Source organism: Thunnus thynnus, chromosome 23 (assembly GCF_963924715.1).
Source record: "Thunnus thynnus chromosome 23, fThuThy2.1, whole genome shotgun sequence".
Lineage (NCBI taxonomy): Eukaryota > Metazoa > Chordata > Actinopteri > Scombriformes > Scombridae > Thunnus > Thunnus thynnus.
Genome location: NC_089539.1, coordinates 4,082,404 through 4,107,635, shown reverse-complemented (window position 1 = coordinate 4,107,635; position 25,232 = coordinate 4,082,404). Strand labels below are relative to the sequence as shown.

Sequence of the window (25,232 nt, the reverse complement as noted above, 5' to 3'; positions counted from 1 at the left end):
CCGCGTCACGTAAATCTCGTCATTATAGGGTGTGAGCGTGGGCTCTGTGCGGACATCCGTGTACCTGCAATTTGTTGTGTCCGCGCGGTCACAACGTTGTGTTCCTGTAGACGGCGATCTACTGCGCACGTGTGGAGCGCGTTCTCCGAGCGGACCCCAGAAGGTAGTATAAACCCATCAACTACCTGTCCGTGGTGTCCGCAGCTGTACGTGAACGCGTCCGCTCGAGAGTAGGGTCCGCACAGAGCCCACGTGCACACCTTCTGATGACGACATTTACGTCACGCGGACTCGCGGACGCGGCAACCATAATTTCAGTTGAATAGTCTGACTGCTCGTGTTTTTTTTTTTTTTTTACCCTGTTAGACTTTGTTGTAGCGATGTCACCGTCTTCTCACATCTCAGCATTGCTTTGGTCAATACAGTGTTATTTTAATCAGTACAAATGGTGGACAAAACTACAAAAATAAGACCCAAGATGTAATAAAGTGGAATTATCCTTTGAGTTTCAAAGTAAGGCATTTAAATAATGTGGCATTATTTATTTATTTTTTTACAAAGCTCACTAAAAATATGTGATCAGTTGTTTCTCTTTAAGAACACTGAAGGATTTCCGGAGGCCGGAGAGGACAGAGATAATGACTTCTGTCCGTTTCTCATGGTTTTCCCAAAACATGAGTTGTGGCATTTTGGATGAAAACCCTTCATTTGTCTTGATTTCTTTAAAACTGTCAGCCTTAAGCAGTGTCTCTGTGGAAACACTCTTTTTTGAAAAAGGTTAATGCTCAGTTGTACCAGCACAGCCTGTACAGCCACTGGCAGGTTTTTCAGATTTGACACGTACTCGTGGAAAATCACCAGGATGCTTTGAAGTATCCTGAGGTCATCTATCTATGTTAGTAACTCTACCGCCACCAAGGCAGCTGACGTTGATGTTACCTCTCTGATCTGCTTCCTCTTGCTTCTGGAGCCAGATGATGACGCAAAGCCACAAGTTTGCAAGATCATAAAGCTCTTGGAGGAAAATAATATATAAAAATACTCTATTTACAGGTGCTCGTGTACAAATCCACTTTCTCTTGTTGAGTACATCAAGAGAAAAGGCAAAATATAATCCTACGTGCGCAATTTTCTTTTTGGGGACATTTTTGTAATGACGAAAAAGATTCAATTGTGCTCTGTAGGAAGTCAGTGATATCAAATACTTCTATAAAGCCAACTTTAAAGGCACAATAGATGGATTTAGTTGGTTCTTCAATGTCCATTTTCCAAGGCCATTTTCTATGATTTCATTGCTTCTTCATCCTCCGGGTGTTTGATTTTTGATCCTCATTTCTTTTTGATAACTAAATACAGCAGAAATACATCAAACAGAGCAGATAATGAAGGTGAATATAGTGGCTTGGTTGTTCAGTAGGATGTGTTTCTATCTGAGAAATTCTCTGGCCGCGGAGACGAGGGTCCCAGGGTCAGGAGTGTAAGATGGGAGGGTGTGTTTGGTTTGGTTCTCCTCTGCCCCTGCTCCTCCCTACAGGTGGGTGTCCTCCTCGTCGGGTATGTCCTCCTTCAGGAGGTTGTCGATGGGGACGATCCAGCTGTCGTTGAACTCGCCGTTCAGCGCCACCTTCTTCTCCTGCATCTCTGGCTGCACCTCCATCACCTCCAGCGTGGGGTTGTCATGGTAACCGTTCTCCACCGTGTGCAGCTCCTCCGTCAGGTGTTGCTTTGGAGATTAAAGAAGATGAAATGAATGAGCCAGATATTAAAAATGTATGATCCACAAATTATAAATAACCTTCCGTGGCCTATTTGGATGGAAAGTTAAGGACATTGTTGCCCTTTGGCGGTTGCATTTCCTTTTTAGAGAAATGGCTTCAGTTTTAAGGGGTAAAATCACTTTTACAATTGATAAAATTTAAACAAAGTTGTTTTTTCCACTATGGTTTAAAGAAAGTTTAAAATATGAATTTTTAAAGATTAAATACCCCATAAAATGTTATCTCTACTTCTGAAATGTCTTTTTCATTGAAACAGGGTGTTGGGGGCCTAAGTCAGGTCAACATCAAAGATTCCTTGTTTTCCATTCATTTCTGAACCAATTTAACATTGTTGGACTTCCTTGTCAAAACCTTGCAACTACATTACCCACAATGCAACTAGATAGATTTCACACAGCTTCTTCCGGAGACACAAAAGGCTTCATACAGCTGTTTTCATATATGCAGCAATACTCCCCAAACACACACTGATGTGTAAAATAAGTGAAAGTTCCTGTTTAATTTCCATGAAGTATGCCCAGAAACTTTGACTTCTTTTATTTGAAGTTTTATGAAAACAAAGCAGTTCTTACAGACATTCAAATCTTAGTTTTACTTCCAGCCTTTTAGTTTGAATTTTATGAGCTGTGATGATGACTTTACCTCATTCTGTAGATTCTGTATATTGATTTTTGAATGGAATAATTCTGGCTATGTTGAAATATTAAGACAGCAAAAACCACTAATACTCAACTTCACAAATAATGTTTTTGTTAAAACAAAGAGAAACTTTACTAATTTATACTTAAAGAATACATGTCCCTAAAAGAAAATGACTCCAATAAGAAGTCTGGCATTGATTTGAAAACTTATCTCAAACAATATGAATCAAAATATGACCTTAGCCAGAACCAGTGTTGCACCTCCCTACAAGCCAAAAACAAAAGGAACCGCACATAATCTGAGAACGCTGTGGCGTCACATGGACCGCCACAACAACAGCAGACATTTGCTTCTGAGTTGGAGAGTTTCCACCTACCTGGTTCTCGTTGTATGGCTTGCGGTGGTGGGAAGCGCACACGGCGAGGATGACGATCATGATCAGCAGAGCTCCACAGGAGGCCAGGATAGCAATCAGGGTTTTGTTATCTGTTGGCGTCTTCAAGCGGGGAAAAAAGATAATTACTTCCAGTCACAGTAGGTAGGTGTTAACCCTGAAAGTGTTTACATATCCTGAACAAAGCATCCATATGTGAATTCTTACCTTGGTGATTTCTTCGTAATACTGGGCTGCAAGTTTGGGATTCACTGTAAGATACAATTTGTTTGCAGTTAGATTATGAAATATTCAGTTTAACTTAAATTTAACCAAACAAGTGTCCAGTTGGAGGAAGATGTGTTACCTTTGCCACGTGTCTCCACACTGTCAAACTGTACTTTGTCGTTGTGCTGCTTCAACGTCAGAGTGCAGTTTCCCTCTTCAAAGTTCACCATCAGCCGCTTGCACACCTCTACCAGATTTTTATCGTCCCCTTTCTAAAGGTGAAAACGACACATTTTTAAACATCTTTTGTAAAAAACTTTTTCCAGATATTATTCATGAGCTGATAAGATGTCGCCAGGTCTCCCCTATGCTGCCAGAGGGTGGACGGGAAGGTCACAGATGACAGTTGAAGTCATCTTCCTGCACTGGGATGTGTGGATTATTTCTGGTGTATTATGGAACTACACAGCTGTGTAGACAGCCAGAGAGAGGGTGAGTATATGAAGAGGTGTGGGAACGAAGGAAACTAGTGAAAGGCAGGAAGGGTTCCCACTAAGACACTTTTCCATCCAGTGACTGGAATCTTTTTTTTTTTTTTTTTAATAGCGTGCTTCTCTGCTTCCTGTCCTGTTGCTGGAAACACAAGAGTCTGGATGGCCCAGAGATCCACCCAGAGCCTCATCCATTAGTAGGAGCACATCATATTATTGTCATTTTTGAAAACATTGCACTTTTATTCCATTACACTGTTGAAAGAAATACTTTCTAAAATCACTGATTAGTTTAAAGAATTAGATTTTGCAAATATAAACATCAACTATTAAATTTCAGAAGCTGGACTGGGAAATAATTTAAAGGAAATATCCACTACACTTTTTTTTATTTTTTATTTTTTTTACTTCTGTAGGTTTTGTCCATCATTTCTATAAGTTGTGATAAAACAGGTGTATTAGGCCAAGCAACAGCAGTGTTCAGACAGCCAGACAAGTTTTCAACAAGTCACTTTAAAGTCACAATTTCTCAAGTCTGTCTTAAAACAACAGTCAGGAGCCTATATGATCAGGGAAACATGTTTTTCTCATTATAATCATTCCTTCTCTTCATACTGACCATTAGAATGTAAGTGAGACAAAATCCACAGTCCTCCTTCTGTGTGATGACAAAATGTGTGGACACACTGTGGATTTTGGCCTCCATCACTTACATTGAAAGCACATTTGAAGGGATCTTTTAATAGCCAGTATGAACAGGAGGAATGATTACAGCGAGGAAAACCTCTTTTAATGTTCATATGGACACTTGACTGTCGTTTTAAGACACACTTGAAAAACCCGTCCGTAAATCGTATCATCACTTCTACTCAAAAGAACCCATGATTAAAATCATCAACTGTATTGTCAAGCTGCATGCACAAAAAGGCTGTAAGTATAGTAGGTCAAAACTGAACCAGAAATTAGCTCTGCAAAGGATGTTTGCAAGAATAGTTTTATTAATAACTGTTTTCATGTCTAAATAAGTGGTTCAGATAAACTAGAGATTTGTTTAAAACATGGCGGGTAGTGTTGCCGCCCTCTGGACTCTGTTGTAGCTAGCTGAGCTGCTGCATCCCAAAAATCTTCAATTAACTTGTTATCAGCAAGAAAGCTCTGATAAACCCACTTTTCACTACCTGCCCAATGCCAAACAGCAGACAGACAAAGTTAGTGACCAGCTGGTGAACATAGTGGAGCAGCTAAGTTAGCCGCTAGAGAGCCAGATGTTTCCCTCACAAGTTGGTGGAGACTAAACCAGAGCTAAAAAGACAGTGAATATTATTTATGCTTTTGATATTGCTAATCTGAATTAGTAAAAGTTACTTCTAATTAAATTACTTCACTCCTCATAAAGTGACTTCATTACAAAGTTCAGAGACATGCTAGGGCTATTATTTGTCTTTAAAAGAGCGTTCTATCAAAGAGTTGACAGCATGCTAACATGCTATAATGTGCTGATTAGCACAAAGTGCAGCTGAGGTTGATGGAAATGTAATTAGTTTCATAGGCATTTGGTCATAAACCAAGTAGTTCATCCTGAGGGGAACTTAAGTGTTTGGGAGTAAATGTTAGTGAGGAAAGGAGTGAACAGGGTGGGGGCCCACCTTCCATGAACAGGACAATAGCAGAGGCTTGATGAGAGTCAGAGCAGGAACTGTTTATTATCACATGTGCTGTTTATGTGAATATAAAATCTGATGCCTGAAACAGATTTAAAGATACACAACTCAAAATAAAGCAGTCTTACCTCCTGTCCATTGTTTAGAGTGTACTGCAAAAACAAAAAAAAGTAAGAATTAGTCACAAGCGTCAGTGAATTTTAAGCCTCTTTAAGCATCTTTTTTCTCAAAAGTTTATGTAAAGGCAAGAAAACGCACTAGCTGTGTCTGCTCCCCTTTATTAGGTCTTACCGAAAACATTTTTGGGTGAGGCGCTATGGTGGTTGTGGTTCTGGTGGTGGTGGTGGTGGTGGTGGGGGGGGTGGCGGTGGTGGTGGTTTGTGAGGGTGTGGTTCCAGCTGTGTTTAATGCTGCAGGATATGATGTACTGGTCAGAGTGGAGAGGGTGCTGGTGGCCTCTGTGCTCCCACTTGGCTCTGGGGTGCTTGTTGGTGTCTGCTTGTCACTTGGAGATGTCCCAGAAACTGTCACTGGATTTTCAGCCAGCTCTAACACGGCAACAGTAAACATATCGTCTCAGGTTAATGATGCAGACGTCTCTGAGCCAATCAGTGACAACTTTCTAAGCTGTCTAGCACACTTATGTCAGTTAAGTGTAATTATGAAAACACCAGAATGCAAAATCATAAGATAATAATAAGATAAAATTATTATCTCAAATTATTTTGAACTTGATGAGACTGCATGATTAAAGTTAAGTTAAGCTGTACTTCACTGAAAATCTGTTTCTGATCAGTATGTTCCATGTAATCGTTGTTTTGCCAATAAATTGCTGAAAGTGCTGCTTTTGGGTGGATGACAATGTGACAGCACAGCACAGAAGTATTAGTATTTGGCACATACTGAACATACAGAATGTTGTTCATCACTCCACTAGAATTCAACACATTTGGATAATCTGTCACACTGAAGCTGTTCTGTGGGTTTGTGATGGAACAACACTTTTTTTTTTATATATATATCCTTGATTTGAATTTCTCTAACATACACTTCTAGATGGCATAGTGTGTGTGATGGACTGTTAGATATAATTCTGCATTATGTGTCCAACCCTGTTTTTTTCCCACTGAGTTTAGCTATGCTAACAGTGTTAAAATATCAAATTAAATGCTAACATGAATGTTTAATATTGCACATGGTCGCTTTCAAAACCAAACAAATGAAATAAAAATGTCGGTGGGCTGTTCTGTCACTCATCCTGTAAGAGCATTTTGCGGCACAATTTTACCTGTAGGTAACAAGTCACGTATGGGAATGTGTGGGTTATGACCTATGTATGTTTTAAATTTAGATTTTAATTTTATCTTCCTGTCAGGTTGGTCAGTCAGGGCCGGATTAAGCAGTTAGGGAACTGCTGTTGGGCCCCTATAGACCCCCCTAGTCCCACCCTCTGTATATTGTGCATGTGTCCTGTACCCCCGAGTTCCCATTAAGTATGGTGCACACAGCAAACTATCATGGCAACATAATCATTTGCCCAGAGACCCAAAAACTAACTAGAACTATGCTGGAATAATACCAGCTGGCAGTCATTCAGTTGCCCTCTTTGCCTGTTTGGTAATCTAGCCTTGCAGTCAGTGCCATCACATTGAAACATCACATTAAAAGCCATCACACTGTGCTGAAATCACATTCATTGTCATTGCCATATTGCCAACATTCTAGTCAGCTGTTTTAGGAGAGTTATGGCAGTCCTTACTTGTTGTAAAGGTGGTGGACAGCGTGGACAGTTGATCTGATTTAGCGTCATTCACTGCGACGGTGGCTGGCGTTGTTGTCGTGAGAGATGATGGAATCACGGAGGTTTTAATGGTTGAAGAGATTTCAGTCGTCTGTGTTGTGGCAGTATTGGTAGAGCTGTTTTTGTCAGTTGTTGCAGCTTGGGGAGTGATAGTAGTAGTAGGAGGAGTAACCGTCACAGTAGAGGGGGCACCAGTGGTGTGAGTCGTCTGTGGCGTGTTGCTTGTGACGGTGGTTGTCGGTGATTGGGTGGTGACTGCAGGCGTGGCAGTGGTACTTGGAGTGGTGACCGCAATAGTCGTTGCTGGCTTCGGCGTGGTTGTGATTTCCTGACTGCCGTTGGCAGGTGTTGCTACATCATTTTTTTCTGCTTGCTTCTGACTGGCAGGAGTCTGAGTCTGATTGTCGGATGAAGTATTAGTATTTGCCACAGGAGCAGGTGGCTTATCAGTAGCACTACCGTTATCATCTGAACAGACGCTGCAAAATAGGAAGCCTAAGGAGGAAGAAAACACAACATTATTACCTATAGCATGCTGCTAAATGGATAGTATGAAAACCGATCAGTGGCAACATCTTATTTAATTAAACAAGCATTAATTGATTTCTTGGCCACTTGGAACCACCTGAAAACATCTAAATCACTTATGTTTGCTAACATGTTCATAAAAACTAGATTGCTATTTACACACCCAGCAGACACAGCAACATTAGCATGATTTAGAGTCATGTTTCTGGCCACCTTGCAAATCTAAGTCCAATATTCACTCTTTTTTTTCCAGGTCTTTCTTTGGTCTGCAACAACTCCTGAGAAAAATATCTGTCTCTTGAGCTGCTAAATGCTCCACTATGTTCACCAGCTAGTCTCTAACTTTGCGTGTCTGCTGTTTGGAGCTGGAGATGTAGTGAACATTGGGTTCATTGGAGATTTTTGGTGGAAAACAGCTGCCTGCTGCTGGGAATGAGGCTGATGTGAGCAGACTGAACCAAAACACTGAAGTTGTGCATCATAAAACCAAAGCAAGGAGCCTAAAGATGTAAAATCACTCTGTAGACCTGAGGAAGCAGCAGGGTTGGGTGATAATTTTCTGTGGGTTTGTCACCACCAGTGAACTCCTTTCACATTACACATAGTAATTTGATCTCTTGTTAATATAAAATATGAATCCCCCTTTCTTTACAGTCAATGTCTTGGGTGGCAGAGCAGTCTGGAGTCAGAGCTGTGTCTGCTTCTAGATTTCCTGCTGTTTGGACAGTTTTAAGCTTCAGTCACAGCCCTCCATCTTCTTCTGTTTCTCTATTTATAGTGACCAGCACAGGATGCTGCACACAATAAACCTGGAAGCACCACACCCACAACCACGGCCTTTATCGAGTGCCCTGTGAACAATCCTCATCTGACTCCACAGCCATAAGACAATGGCGTCCACCTCACCCACGCAGCCCCCTCAGTGCATACTGACCTCCACCCACCTACAGCACAATACATCCACACACAGCCGCTGGATTTTCAACATACATGTTTGGTGACGAACGACTCACACGTAGTGATTCTAAATGACATGTTCATTATGTAACGTTTCCTCAGAGGAAGTTGGAGCTGCTTATTCATTGCAACTCACATATACTTTACCTTATTGCCAGCCATTTTCCAAAGCAAATGTGAATACTTGAATGTTTTTTTTTCCAACTAGGCTGTCAATGCCAATGATAATCGACTTGTAAAAGGTTATACTGTAACTCACATGAGATAAACTAATCAAGTGTGGCGTTAATGTTAGTTAGCTTTTAACATTTCAGCTGTGATGTTTTAAATACCACTTTAAAATAAAGTAAAAGTTTTGCTGTACTCTTGATTCTCCCACTCAACTACATCTGAAGGAAGAATTTGATTTTTATATTTCCCGAAAAGCCTGAGACACCAGAGATCCATTGGCTATCTGCGTATGAATTTAAGAAATTACATTCTCATTATGTTGTACGTTATTCTTTGTTGCTCACATGTTGAATAATAGACAAACGTTTCCATCAAGCTGTTATCAGTTTCCCCTTCCAGCTGTCCTACTGTCACAAGCTCTTGAAGCTGTAATTCCGACAGCCTGTGAATGCAGCATTAGATTGGTGTCAGGAGTTTGCAGATAAGAGTGCGTTCTGGTCAAGTGGAGGCTGGTAGAGCCAAGCCTGTCCTGTCTCTGTAATAGCACAAACACATCACTTATCAGCCTTCAGCCTGCCGCCCTAAACACTGAGTTCTCTACTGCACTTTGATTCAGCTGAGTGTACATGTGGTGCTGCTGCTCTCTGGCTTTTTGACAGCATGTAAGATCTGCTCTGTGAGGGCTTTGCCTTTTGAGTCTGAAGGAGACAGCAGATCATACACTTGAAGTTGCAATCCTGAGGATTGTCAGTCAGACACACATGTTTACTGGTGGTAACAGCAAGTGGAGCTGATGTATCTGTTTATAGCACAAACAAACTCAGGGCACAGTAAAAAGAGGTGGTTCCATTACTGAGGAGCTGGAGATGTGCAGCTCTGATACAGCTGTAAGAGAGTGAACAGTAAACAGAGAGGCTGATATCAATGAGGTAAAATACAGAAACGCTGGATTACATGCAGTGTTTCCTGTAAATCCCTCGAGCATTGGAAGGCATTTGAATCCAGCACGGGAATGGTGGACTTGGCCACTAACAATGACAACTAATATACAGTATTTAGAGAGGTAATCACTGATGGTAAACACATTGAATGGCTATTGCTGAAACAAGGTTTGATTTCATGAAAATCTTCATCCACTGCTACTTCAGTGAGTATACTAGAATGACCTGTAGTTTTCACCTGTGTTTTATTTTCAGTCAAGGAAAACAAATAGAAGTTGGGGATCTTGCCAAAATGAAAGCTGTATCATGGCTGCATTGCATTCTGGGGTGATTTCTGCTACTATCAGTTTAGTAATTTACCCACAAATGCAACATATCAGCAAACCTGTTTATTTTAAACTATGTTGATATGGGTGTATTTTCCCCTCAACTATGGAAATGGAAAGATTTTCAACATTACATCATAGAGGAATTTTTCCAAAGTTGACACATGGCTGCTGATTCACACAGTAAGTTGTTACAGTAATCAGATCTTCTTTACTAACCTTACTTACTAACTGTCCAATACCGTGTGATTTCTTCCAAAATATTTTTGGCTAAATCGGTCTGTCCTCTGTGCCTTCCTGCCCTCCCCCAGGTGTGGCGTCTTGTTTGGTGTGACCCCCGCTGACCCCAGCTGTCACTGACGCATCTGTTTCTTAGCGGGCAACAGCACCCGCTGATCCTAGCTGCTATCAGTACCAAGGCTGTTTTTACCTCACCCACACATTCCTCGCCACACAGCCTCCAGGAAAACACACAAACACACTCTCTCTCACACACACACACACACACACTGAACCACTTGTAGTCTGTCAAATCCACTCAGTCCTAATTCACCTCATCACACCCTCTTTTCCTCTTCTGTTTACTTCTAAAGAAGCTTTCTCCAGTAATTAAACGTCAAAAATTCCATGACTCCTACTGATGTGTCAGAAACAGTTCAAGTTGTTTCAATTTTTGCTAATTAAAAATATAATATCAACAAAAAGTTACATCATTGGAATTTTATCAGGTAACTAGTATTGATTATTGGTAATTTGATTAAGTCATTATTCATTCTCCTGATGTACTGTAACATCTACAGTGATGTGTCTATAGTAGTGCCTTTCCTGTGTGGTGTTTCACAAAGCAGGATTAGCAAGTTTGCCACATAATTTCTCAATCCTATAAAATATCTTCTGAAATGTCATTTATTACAATTCTTTATTATTATTATTCCCCAGTGTTCAAACTGAGCTAACATACTATCTCTATACAGTGATATAACACTGAAACGGAGTGTTTCAGTGTTAGTGGTGCTGTTTAGCAGGTCAGACTGTGGTTGTACTGGGCAGCTTCCTCACTGTATGAATGTGATCAGGGCGTTCCTGCAAAAGAGAGGCTGCCTCTCGGTGAAACTTCCCTGAATTAATAACGCTTTTAAAAAAAAAATCATGAAAACAGTAACAAAGATAACGACGATCATACATGACAAGTAAACTGTATTCAACATGCTGGAAGATGATGATGTATTTTTTTTTTTTTTTTTTTTTTTTACATAAAATAGGCTTTACAATATAAAAATACTCAATTACAAATAAACATCCTACATTCAAAGATTGTGCTAGCAGCAAAATGTACTTTAAAGTATCAAAAGTAGAAAGCAGAAGTAGCTGATGATGTCTCAGTGTGTAAGGAGCATTTTAATGTTGCAGCTGGTTTTAAACATGTTACTCTCTAATTTAGCTTAATCTGTAATGCAATGTATTTTGCCTATTTTATGTCAATCATATGCATATTTTAAATGTAAAATCTTAAAAAAATAAAATCTGTAAAGAAACTAGTGACTACAAGTGTCAAATAAATATAGTGAAGTAAATTGAAATTGTAGTACAGTACAAGTAGCATAAAATCGAACTATTCTAGTAAAGTAAAATTACCTTAAAATTATATAAATGATATATAAGCCCTTGAGTTAAAGTACTTAGTTACTTCCCACTTCTGGCTGCTTCAGTGAGCAGTTCAGCTGAGAGGAAAAACAAGGCAAATGCTCCTTCATACAGTACCAATAATATATAATATAACTTTATAACCCTCTGACCTCAGTCTGGTCACTGTCTGCGTGTGGAGCTCAGTACTATTAGCTTTACATACTTTACACCAGAGTCCAGATACAGTAGCATTGTCCTCTTGGCATGCAGTTTGTCTCTCGGTGTGACCTGCTCCTGTGGACTCAGTGAGGGTCAGACAGCAGAGGGTGTGAGAACTGACCTGCAGTTCTTTCCCTGGCTCTTCTTTCTACCTCTTGGCTCACTTCGGGGGCAGGAAACAGCTATGTTTACTTGGGCCTTTGGGTCTGTGTGTCTCTTCTTATTTTGTAATGTGTCTCACCTAAATGGACTTCAATCAGTATACTGCCAATTGTTTCTATTGTTCTCACTAGGATTTAGGTATGCGTTCTTATCATTGACTGTATGGTTATTATTAATGCCACAGGTTATGCATTTGACCTGTCCTCACTACGCCCAGGGGATTAACATCAATGCTAACATACATATCTTTGAAATCAGTGCAACAGAACCCACACTAAAAATAGTGAGTGTTTATCAAATTACTTGTAAATGAGGATTTAGTTACCCTGAATGATGGACTTAAGCTGAACCTGAACAATACTTTTTGCTTTTCAGACACTTCTGTACTATTTGGTGCCAGGTCAGAAAAATCAAAGTTGTACTTTGATGTTGACATGAGCAGTATTTAAAAGTCAGAAACTGGTAGTAACTACTATACAGGTGAAAACCTCCACCTGACATGAACTCATCACTTCTTCCCATGTTTATCCTACAATAATCCAAAACCTAAAACACTTTGTGCAAGAGAGGATTTGCTTGAGAACTAGCTAGTAGCTAATGTACCAGACAACAACAAATGCAAATTTTTTCATTAGCTGCCTTTAGCTTGAACCCATGTTGTGTTATGTACATTAGAGATTGACAGATGCAGAACTTACATAGTTCATCAAGGAACATGCCATTCAAGCTGAGGAAACATGCATGGCCTTAGCTTCTCTTCTTTGCCCCAAAGCTAACTCTAACTTTGAAGGCAATTTGTGCCACTTAAAGCTATGCTAATCAGTGCTTTTATGCTAACAATGGGTCAGATGACTATCATCTACTGATAAATCAATAGACATTTAATTAATTTAAAAAATGATTTTTAAACATGAGTAAAATCATTGTTTTCATATTTTACATATTGCTTGATTTTTAAATGATTTTGGGTGAATACATAAAATTAATTGAAAAAATAAGTTGATAAATACTAGACTGATGAAATTATTAATAAAAAATTTCCAGTTATAATATTATTAAGTCTTAATACATACAGTTTTGATGAAGTAGCTGATTTTTGATTGTCAGCTGATTTATCAATTGAACTGATTATGCTTTGGCACAATTTGTCCCCCAAAGCGACTGGAGAGAGTCTAAAGGCTTCGTGAGGAAATGACCATTTGCGCCAAAAGTATAACATTTCTGTCCTCAGTGACCTCAACTACCTTTGAAGCTGGTCTCATAGTAAAACTGTGAAGTGTGACAGTGTTTGGCCTGTATTCATTGAGACTAAGTGGAGGGCCAGAGGAGGTCAGGGGGTGCTCTCTCTCTCTCTCTCGGCCCTCCCTACAGGAGGTCCAACTGTTCAGTTCCAGCAGGCGTCAACCCAATCCTGCTCAGTGTGAGAACCACCATCCGTAAACATTAAAGGGGAATGACAGTCTGGACAGAGGGTGGAGACTGGTTGAATTGTCCTCTTTTCCTGACCGCCATGTTGTTAAAAAATGCCTGGAGGAACAAGACCCCACACAGACATGAAGAGGATAACAAAGACTGAAGGGACAGTTTTATTGGTCCTTGCCTGAGCAAATACTGTTGATATTAGTGGAAAAGTCACCAAAAAACCAAACCATGCACTCTTCTAGTAATATCATCAATCTGTGATGTTTGCTTCATTTGTGGACTAACTTTGTGTTAATATTTGGTAATTGTACTCTTTTGAGTCTACTTTTTCACAACCCATCTTCTGCTTGAGACTGGCTCACAGTTGGTGTTCCAGTTCAACCCAAACGTGTTGGAAAGGGCAAAACCCAAACTGTCACTACAAAGTTGTAGGAGTACACATCTGTCTAACATATCATTATATACTGTAGTATTAAAGGCCTTAACACCTATTTCCTCAACTAGCTTCTTACTTAGAGATGACGTCCTACATGAACACAGTTTTCTGCCAAAGTTAAAACAGTTTTGTTTATTTTACATGGCAGGTTTGTGCTCCTCTCACACTGATTTGGCGTGGGCGAGTTTTAGGTGGAAAAAGTGATGTCACACATTTCTGTGCACCAATCAAGATTTAACATTTCAGTCAAATAATAGGAAATACTGCCATACCCAAACAACTCACGCTATCCCTTAATAAAAAAACACATGATTAAAAATATTAGATTAAATTGTTGATACATACTGTATGTCAGCAAAAAAGGGAAGTATGGGGTCTTAAAAGCGTCCTTATAATGTTATGGCAGCCAAACAATATGACAATTTGACAACAGCATATCATATAGGAAAAGTATTAGTCATCAGGATGAATTGACTTACATAGCATAGAGTGACCACAAAATACCAAGCGTTTGTTGCCAACATCATTTTAGTATTTAGTTACTTAGTAGCCTATCAAATGTCATCAAAACAAACCCACACAGTACTACTTAAGCAGATTAAATGAGTTTTTGAGCGTTAAACTCATAATAGATAATATAATGCTGTGTTTTTTCCAAACTTTTACTCTGATTGTTGCACATTTAGTAAAGAATACTTAATGTTATAATTTAAACAATGTTTTCAGGGACAACTGGAACTAGGGAGTGGAACCCATACCATGAAAAACAGACCCAAACCAAAAGTAGTCTATACTGAATACCTATAAATCAGGTTTTTATGTACAAACATTTAACATTTTCGTTATTAAATTCTATTAGCAAAGAAAAAATGATGAAAACAGAGAATATGCTAATATCTATTGGGCTACAGTACTGGATTGCATTATGTTGTCAGGTGTTCCTGTTAGTTATTTAAGTTTGTATTTATCTACAGAAAAAAGAAGGATATCATCAAACTACATAATGAATTTAGAGACACAGAGCATACCATCAGTGGTCTGGATACTGTGTGTGTGTGTGTGCGTGCGTGTGTGCCAGCTATCCAGCCAGTTATCAGTCCAGCTTTCCAGGCACTCTGACTGTAACCCCAGATTGATGTGCGTCTGAGCGTGAAGCGTGAACATGCACTGTGCACGCCAAACAGAGGAGAGTAAATAAATAAATGTAGCTGTCGCTCCAAAGCACCGGTGGGACAAAAGCTGTCCCGTTAGCTTGGTGACAGCCTACACAAAGGCCTCTCTGGTCCCACGTGCGGCCATGCAAGGATGGGCTACTCCCTCACTGCAGACCCCTGCTGCAGCCAGGGCCTTTCAGAGGCTCAGCAGCCCCGTCCTCGTTATACTGAGAGAGGTAATTCAGCTCTCTGAGAGACTGTGGGGGGTTGGTTGATGGGGGCAGGGGGTGTGAGGAGCAGGGTAAGTGAGGGGTCTTTGCTTTACAATGTGTGCTGCAGTGAAGGGAGGTGAGGAGATGTGAATGTAAAAACACTCGGCGGGAATAAAGGAGAGACAAGTGAAAGGGAGGAGAGAAAGAGGGGGGGGTGTGAGAGGAAAGAAAGTGAAGAGGGGTTTGAGACGCTGTTAATCTAACGGCCGCATGGAAATGACTGACCACACACACACACACACACAGAAACACTCACACCCTTGCACACATTATCCACAAAAAACACACTCCCTGTCCCTAGAAACCAGACTGGTATGTGTGTTTATACAAGTTGTAGGGTGTGCTAATGGCAAAAGTTCAATGTTAGAGCCCCATCACACCCCAAACACACACACACACACACACACACACACACACACACACACACACATGCATAGAGATAAACTGAGCAACAGGGTAGCTGGTATTCAAGATGCCATCTATCTGTAGTCAGATTTAGGATATTATCAACATCAATAAAAGGCTCAGTTCGACCAAATAAAAATTTAAAAAAAATGTAGTGGCAAAAAAAACTATCTGCATGGATAGAAACCACTAAAGGGATGAGAAAATGTATCTTTTGTCATTTGTGTGAACCGAAACTTTAAGAGAATCTGGAGTGGCTCTGCGTGTAGGCATGCTTCATCTCACACACAGCTAATGCAGCAACAGCCGCTTTCTATTTTCCTAAAAAACACGTGAAGCGAGGGGAGTTCAAAACAAATTGATGAGGCAGATGAAAAGAGTGCTGAGAAAGTAAGGAGGACGCAAGCCTGTGTACGCGAGGAGAAGATGAAGGGAGGCGAGGAATGGGGAGGCAGTGGACAGGGGAAAGGAGGAGGCGAGTGAAGGTCCATGACGGTACCAGCCGCAGGCCTGATTAATGGACACCTGGGTGTGGAACGTGGCATGCTGGGTAGAGGGAGGGAGTGTGGGGTTAGGGTAGAGGTGAAGGCGAGCGGCTCTTTATCTGCAGCATCGGACAGTGATGAAACGCTGGGATTTACAGCAAGCTGGTTCCTCCCTGAAGGAAACCTACGTCCACATGCCAGCCATGCCTGGCCTTTCAAAACAGGATCCACTGCATCTGGACTGAACAGTTCCTAAAAAGGGTTCCTAGGAACTTAGGAAGTCACAGGCTTTAGACTAATGTTTGATTGGTTTAAGTCAGTTCTGCATAGACTTATCCATCATAGTTAATGTCAAAGTTGTGTTTTGGAGCAGGGACTTTTATAAAATCTCTACATGGAGGTGGATTCAAGGAAACATGGATAATCCAGCCCATATAATATAATTGTTATAGTCACCTAACCATACACTCTCCCTAACCTTAACCACACTATATTTGACTAAATGACTATGACTAAATGTTCACCTTGATGGATTATCTGATGCATCTTAAGCAACTTTCAATTCTGTAAGTACATTTTTATTCATATAGTGAAACAAATTCAAACAATGGGCTGCATTGAAATCAAACTAAAACCTGATGGTAGACTTTGGTAAATGGCTTGTCCTTTAATCCAGTGGTGGAAAGTAACTAAATACACTTACTCAGATACTGTACTTGCTCTAAGTACAAAGTTGAGACACTTGTATTTTACTTGAGCTTTCAAGTAAAATGTCCATGTTATTTTCCTTTATACTTCTGTATCGCTACATTTCAGAGGCAAATATTGTGCTTTCAGCTCCACTCCAGTTATTTGACAGCTTTAGTTACTTTGCAGATCAAGATGTTACATATGATAAGCTTATAAATTATGATGCACCTGGATCGGTTAAGGTTAACAGTATAACGTATAAAGAAGTTAAAAAGAGCTCCGTCTCAGCCAGCTAATATTACACATTGAACATGACTACTTACATATATCATGGAATACTTTTACTTATGATGGAGTATTGCTACACTTTGGTATTGCTGTTTTTACTCAGTAAAACATCCACATGCTTTTTCCACCACCGCTATTTTTGTTATTTCCGAGCCCCTTTTTTCAATTTTGTTCTGGAAAAAACACATTTCCTCACATCTTTTCTGCCTGTTTCTCCACCATCGAGCTGCGTCAAAAGGCTCCGTGCGGCCGAGTGGGAGATGGTGGCTCAAGGCCGTCTCCTGCCACCACGCCCTCCTTGGGAACCGGGATGTTGATAAAGTTTTTTTTTCCCATCTATTGTTCTCAGTTCTCTCCCATGTGCGCCGGCCAACGCAGACACCAGACGAGTATGCCAAACAGGCAGCGTCCCCCCCGGCCGCTGGTGTTCGGACAGGCCAGGAACACTGACTGCCTGTTATCTTGTAGGAAACGGACAAGTCGTGAACCCACAAATTCAGAAGGAAGACAATCCGCATAGGGGTTAGGAAGTCCTGGTGGGGACTGATAACTTATGATGTTGCTTCTTCCTAAAATCCAAGCTCCAAATGTTTGATTTCAGCACTGACATCACCATCAAGCATTTGATTAATCAGTTCAGGTGCACATTTAGTCTTTAAGCATCTTGACTATATTTTTTACAACAGTAGACTTTCCTAAACTCAATGATGCCCATCAGTTGCAACACACATGACACATCACCTCACCTATCATCTTTCAGTAGCCACAATAAGCAAGGACATTGTTGTAGATAGAAGCACGAGTTGGAAAAGTGAAATGTATGTTCAAAACTAGCTGTTGTAAAGTAAAATGTGACTGTGAAAACTGTGTCTTTTAGTATGAGTAGACACATTGAGTTCCTTCTCCTTAGGGGGAAGCATGAAAGCAATGTGCTTAATTTGAAGCAAAACAGCAACAGCAATCTCACTAATGGACCCTTAGATCAGTGTGTCCTCCTGGCAATCATACCTTTTGTGCCCAGGTTTAATGGCCTGGTTAGTCATCCATTAATACAGAAATGTATTTTGGGTAGATCATTTTCAAAACCTAAATATCCTGGACTTGTGACACCAAGGACAAGTGGACCTCTAAGACTTGTATTTAAGTACGCCTGACTTTTCCTCTAGTGCCACCCTGATGTAAAAATTTCCATTTCCAATTTCCATTCCAAATCTGTCCAATATTATTACTTGTTTATGACCAAATACCTGCAAAACTAATGACATTCCCCTCAGGCTCAGCTATACTTTGTGTCAAATACCAATTTGCAAAAGGTAGCATGCTAACACACTAAACCAAGATAGTTCACAAGGTAAACGTCAAACCTGTTAGCATTGTCATTGTGACCACATTAGCATGCTAACGTTCGTATTTAGCATTGATGTACCGAAATACAGCCTCAAATACTGTAAAAACGTGAACAAACAAACCTTAGCTTATTCAAGGAGACATACTAATGTTGAAAATACTCATGTATAGGTACAAAGTAGCTCTTTTTGGAGACTATAGGAGAAACAATGTCTTAGTTCCATACAGCTAACGTGAAAGAACTGCCGTTGCATCCTAACATCTGACTATGTTTTTATCTTTTTCCACACACCTATGATGGAGTGAAGAGGTTTAGGTTTGAACATAATCAAATACAATACCCTTTCTCAGGGTGAGTGTCTGTGAAACTGCAGACACTCTGGAGTTCTGCCTTTTCAAAAGTAGTCAAATACAATATATTCAAACTCTAATTCTAATTTTCTAATTTTAGAAAACACAAAAAAGGCCTGTCTGCACATAAAAATGCAATAGACAGTATGCTTCACAACTACAAGTTCCATCCAACTTGTGATAACGAGGCGTTAAACATACAGACACAGATGCACGTTCACACACACACACACACACACAAAAAAAAAACGTGTCAGTCTTATCTTTAGAAAAAATGTGCTGACAGCCTTCAGATTGAGTTTTGGGGCTGTGTCACACTTTTCTTTCACACGGTTGAAAAATAAAAGCCTCCCATCTGAATCCACCTACTGTAGTGGTGAGAGAGCAGCAGGTGCATAATTAAAGAAAAACACTTTCCTTGCCTCTCAGCCAGGGAGAGAGGTCATGGGTGCACTTCATTATTCAGGCTCCTTCTGTCTTTGGACACAGTGCTCGGAGGCCTGTATGTGTGTGTGTGTGTATTTAGAGGGGGGGTGGAGTCCTTAACTGTGGGATGGTGGGGGGGTTGAAGGGGCAGATGTTTAAACTCTGAGTTCTACTGTGCCATTAAGCATGATTATGGCCAATTTAGTATGGATTTTATACAATCCACACAGAAACAGTGGAACTGTAGACTTCCCCAAACAAGTCAGTACAAACACAGAGAAAAACAAACAGTTCAGTGCAGAAAAGTGAGGATTTTAATCAGACATTTGGAAGTTAAATGAACACAAAAACCCTTGAACTGGCAGCTACTTCAGTTACAACGTGTTTCAAGCTTGGCGCTCCTCCTCAGGCAGCATCCATCAGCACTTTCTGCTTCTTAGGATCTGCATATGTGTACAAATTGAGCAGATTAAAGTACTCACTTTTCTGCCTTGAATGACCTTTTTCTCCATCATACACTTTTTTACACTTTGATAAAGTGTTGTGTATGTCATTTTAGTACTACATGACATCTTTTAAATCATGTCATATACACAACATACAGCATATGCAGTACTGAACTGCCATAACAAAAGATTTGTATCTATATGATGTAGACCTACATGTAATGTAAAAAACATATTTGGTTTATTGAACTATCATATACTGTTGGACTACAGTACCAGTCAAATGTTTGGACACACTTTCTCATTCAAGTGAATGGGAAGAAGTGTCCAAACTTTTGACTGGTACTGTATATTACATGAATCTCATTGTAGATTTTTACTGATTTTCATAAATCCACTTCATCTTTCAAATCAGGAACATAGAGGGTATGAAACCACAATATCAACATAATAAGTTCTTAGGTATCTTTACTTTAGTAATAAATTCATCTCACAGGTAAAGTTACCACTGTAGTTATTTTTCAGATCTAAAATCAGTTCCACCTCCACCAGCTGCAACACTAGTACTACTTTAACACTGACACACTTTAAGTATGTCTATAATACTTCTGTACTTTAACTTAAGCAGGACTTTTAATGAAGGACTTTTACTTGTAAAGGAATATTTTTACATTGTTGTATTGGTACAGTGCTTTAACTAAAGGATTTTAATACTTCTTCCACCATTGCATAATGAGTACTTTTACATTTGATAGTTTAAGTAGCTACATTTTACTGCTATAACACTTCTTAGCAGTACTTTTGCTTAAGTAGCATTTAAAAAGCAGAACTTTTACTCATAATAGAGCATTTTTATGAGTTTGCTACTTCTGCTTCAGTGAAAGATCTTAAAACTTCTCCCACCACTGAGTCCATGTGTGATAAAAAGAAAAAGTCAGATTATTCTAACAGTCTGCTGAGTGCACCTGTTGCTGCATCACACTGCTGACGCTCTCATTGTCTCTTTACGGCTGATTTCTGTCTTTAAACCATCTGTAATGCCCTGAAGCTCTAAAATCATGCTGCTGCACAGAGAAACATTTCTGCTCTCACTCTGAAAAAGAATCATAGACATCAACTTCCTATAATATATTCTGGATGAATACTACACAATATCACAGAGAAAACTCCATGTTTCCAGACCATAGCAGACAAAGCATCCATCATAACCCCAAGCACTGACGCTGAGAGCACATGAGAAACATCCCAGGTACGTATATCCTACTTATTAGTGAAATGAAAGTTTACTCACTGAGTGAAAACAGCAGCCATGTGATCCTCATTGTTGCTCTCATCCTGTTTCTGCTAGTTTCTTCTCCCAGATGTATTTATCATCCGTTAGTATGTATGTGGAGATGTTTCACAGATGATAAACCCGAGACTGACTGCTGACTGACGCCGTCCTGTCACGCTTTTCTCCTTGAATTTGTATTTCAAGTAAATGATCTCGCCCAAGGTATTGTTCAATTTTTTTTCTTCTTCCTTTAAACTGAAAGCCAAGAATGCTTTTGTTTGTCCCTGCTGCTTCTTTCTCTCCTTTCTCTGCAGAGTTGGGGATTTGGGGGAAGAGTTTTTCTGTGGTCTCCTTGGCTGCACCGTTGTTGCTCAGTGTCTCTCTACCCCTCTCTCTCTCTATCTCTCTCTCTCTCTCCCACAGTGTCTGGGTGCTGGTATTGTGCTCAGTCAGTCCTCACTCTCCAGCAAAGTGTTCATCTGTTAGCAGCCAGTTGCAGCAGACCAGGAGCACTGCCCATTCCCCCTGCACTGTCCCTGCCTCCCTTATCCTGAGAAAGCAGGGGCAGACCCAGTACAGTCCAATCCCAGAGCTGTGGACTCACGGCTGCCGGGACATTTTGAATAACAAAGGAAGCTCTGAGACAATGTGTTCCCCTGGTTTTGATTCAATCCAAAAATGGTCCATGACTCAAAGGACGTGGGGTGAAGTCACATCAGCATGTCGTTTGATCATGGGAAAGACCTGTTTAGATTCACCAAGTCAGCATCATGCTAGCTTGTCCGCCCCCCAACATTTTTACACAATCACGGAGTGAAGTGTAACACGGGGCTGTTGGATTTCTGCAAAGGAATACGCTTACAATTTGGACAGTAAGTCACAAAAATGAGGATTCAGCATTCAGAGACTTGCACGGTCTTGTGACTTGTTACAAGGTGGAAGAAGTATTCAAATCCCTAACTTAAGTAAAAGTACCAATGTTACAATGTAAAATACTCTATTAAAATGCTAAATACACAAGAACAGTTCCACCACTGTCCACAACAAGACAGATACATTTGAAAATGTTTTGTTCCTCTTATCACTAAGCCAGGGTTTTCTCTCTCTCTAAAACACAGCTTGTCCAAGACAGTCTCAGAGTGGATATGTATAAAGTGTTTTCAAACCTGTGTTGTTTTGTCTGATTGACCGGGACTTTAGTTAGTTTTCCTTGGTGCAATTTGTGTGGGCAGATCTAAAATCAGCAATCGTCACAAATGAATTCTGTAGCGGTTTGTTTGTGGTGGGAACGTGATCTGACCTCAGTCTGACCCTACTGCAAGATATACTGTGCAAGGTTGAGCTAATAAGCTCTCCTAGCCAGGTGCGGTTTGCATGCTGGGGTGAGGATGAACAAAACTAACAGTTGCTAGCAGCTAGCTGGAGATGAATCAAGGCCCAACCTGAATAATGAAGTATGTTGCCTTGGAGGGAACATTCTCACCTGGCTTTCAGTGTTGCATTTTGTTTTTGCCTGAATTTTTTTCTATGTGAAAAGAAACCAAACCAAGTGGAAAACACAATAAATGTACTGACTTATCCACTGATTCAGACCATGATCAGGGACTGTGTGGCAGTAAAGCTAAGACATCTCACATGGATACGCCACTGTCTTATTTTCCAGCGTTGACTTCAAACGTCCAATCAAACTCCCCAGTAAAGAGGCAATCTGGTCACATTCATCTTGAGTCAGCAATCCCTGCTACTGTACCTTCTTCTGTCTGTATGATGCATTTGGTGTGCCTTCAGTGTGTGCTATGAGTGTCAATTAGGCATCAATAATATGATTAAACTTGTTTTTCATTTGAATCACAAGACTGCATAAAAGTAATTTATTCTTCCTTAAAGCATCACATGTGCACATGTTACAGAAATATAAATAGACACATCCTAGTCATGTCCTTTGTTGTGCTGGCAGTTTAAAATCATGAATATTCATTGGTTCCTTTTCCATTAACCTACAATGACAGTTTAATTCACTCTAGAAATGGGCACATTGTTCCAGCTGGCGCTGTGTTTGACTTTTGGATTAAAGTGGGGCAGTTTGGCCAGATTGTTGCCCTGCAGGAACCACCAAGTTGACTCAGTCACTTGTAGCCATGACAACGGATATTCACAAACGTCTCAGGAATTGCTTTCAGGCCACTTCTACTATGCTTCCATTCATTTAGCTCCAAATCTCTCTTGATGGACGGCTCACAACTGGATTTAATCCAGATCTTTCTCTGAATGCAAAATGCAACAACAAACACATCTAAGTGCTATTGTGCTTTTGGGGGCGTAATGTGTGTTCCACTGGCATGTTGATGGGAAGTCTGGGGAAAAATAGGCAAGATAAGATCAGGGGTGTGGAGGTTTTCCTGGGTGTTTCCTTCTACTGGAACAGTTAGGAGTCATTAATAAAGCTTTAGAGGTTGAGCTTCAAACACACGATCACGACATCAGGAGTCACGCTTGGACTGCAGATCTGCAAAGTTACACAAAGTGACTGTGTGTAATTGTGTGTGAGCAGTGTGTATATAAACTAGATTTGTGACTCATATGTGTGTTTGTTGACCTTGTTTGTTCATTGGTATTTTTCTCATATTGTGTTTAAGCCCTGCCTTTCATATGTGTGTGTGTGTGTGTGTGTTTCTGTGAGATTCCTCAGTCTCAGTTATTTTGAGTTACTTGAGTGACACATTAGTTCACTGACAAGATTGTGATGCCTGTGGGCATAACAGTCTGCTGCTGTCCAAGCCTGTCAGATGTTTGGACAGCAGCCCCAGTGGCAGAACTTTTATAATAAAATTTAAAGAAACATCTGTTAGCCTGATGCAACAAGATTTCAAAGGACATCCTGGTCCTCTGTGGACAAGTTTATAAAAACATTGTGATTTTATTTCACGATTCATTCAGAAAACTGTGTGCAGACTGTAAAAAACTGTTGCCTGAATTCTTCCAGAATCTGTTTTTACAGTCAAGTGCACAACATCTGATCATTTTAACAGTATTTTCCATATTTTCTTCCATACACATTGGCTGGTGATGAGTGTCGTTTGTCCCCTTGTATGAGAAAATGGCTATATACACATACTGTATGGTGATGTCATATTCATGCGCTCAATTGTCAGAGCTTGCTCAATAGTTTTTATCTAAATCTGTGTTGCTGCTGCCTTTATCTCATTACTTTTTTTGTTTTTTACATTGTAGCCTTTCTGACCCCACAGAGATGTGTTGTTTATACAATGGCAATGACTCATCCGTGTCTTCACTGACACTTTCAAGTATGAATCATTATATGATTAATCTAATTAATCATAATGATTCATTGTCTGGACACTAATACGCACATCCATTTTCCACCACTTATCAAGGTCCAGAGTAGCCCAGACATCCTTCTCCTTGACCATGTCCTCCAGCTCTGGACCCTGAGGTGTTCCAAGGCCAGAGGGTTACATAATCCCTCCAGTGTGTCCTGGGTCTGCCCTGGGGTCTCCTCCCAGTTGGACATATCTGGAAAGCCCCCTCAGGGAGACCTGAGCCAACTCAACTGTCACTGAACTCCTTCCGCATGTCTGAGCTCCTCATCTTGTCCATGAGGCCGAGCCCAGACACTCTGTGAAGGAAACTCATTTTTGGCTGTTTGTATCAGTGATCTCATTGTTTGGATCACTACCCAAGGCTCACGACCATAGGTGAGGGTTGGATCGTGGATTGAGCGATAAATCGTGGGCCTAGCCATCAAAATCAGCTCCCTCTTCCCCATCAAAGTCTGATAAAGCGTCCACATCACTGTCGATCCTGCACTGATCCACCTGTCGATCTCATGTTCCACTCATGGACAAGAACTGTCATTAGCATTTAGCTCAAAACACCACTATTCAGTAGTACAGTCTCACAGAGATGTTAGTGTGGCTGTAGACTCTTAGTCATGTTCCAACCTTTAAGTTATTTAGGGGAAAAATATAATTTGGGAAGAATGTACATGTTTAGGATTAGAGTGAGGACCAATGGGGAAAAAAAGTGTTTGGCAAATTTATGGAACTGTTTTAGGAAGATGTGTAGCAGACTTTTAAAGTTAAAAAAATGTTTACAAGAATGTTAAATATCTAAAAAGAACAACCAGAAAACAGCGTTGGTAGGGTAATTTGATTTTCGTTGGGATCGGTTTCCTTTTCTTTCCCTAATTATTTTCAGAATACAGTTTCTGATGATAAATTACAGTTTCCTCACCCTGTTTATGCACAGAAAGAATACACTATTACTCAGACAGCATTACAAAATCCTGAATGATGAAAGTTTGAGTTATGTC

At 40.3% G+C, this 25,232-nt stretch overlaps 1 protein-coding gene across 1 annotated transcript; it reads right to left on the bottom strand.

Moving 5' to 3' along the window:
* Positions 1 to 544: 544 nt before the first annotated feature.
* On the bottom strand, positions 545 to 21,527 carry podxl (podocalyxin-like). Its single transcript, XM_067581498.1, has 8 exons — positions 20,918 to 21,527; positions 6,933 to 7,469; positions 5,465 to 5,721; positions 5,302 to 5,325; positions 3,161 to 3,293; positions 3,022 to 3,065; positions 2,797 to 2,916; positions 545 to 1,723 (listed from the first exon to the last, which is right to left on the bottom strand). Exons 1-8 carry the CDS (start codon positions 20,958 to 20,960, stop codon positions 1,529 to 1,531), a joined length of 1,353 nt encoding a protein of 450 aa, XP_067437599.1. The 5' UTR covers positions 20,961 to 21,527; the 3' UTR covers positions 545 to 1,528.
* Between the last annotated feature and the right edge of the window lie 3,705 nt (positions 21,528 to 25,232).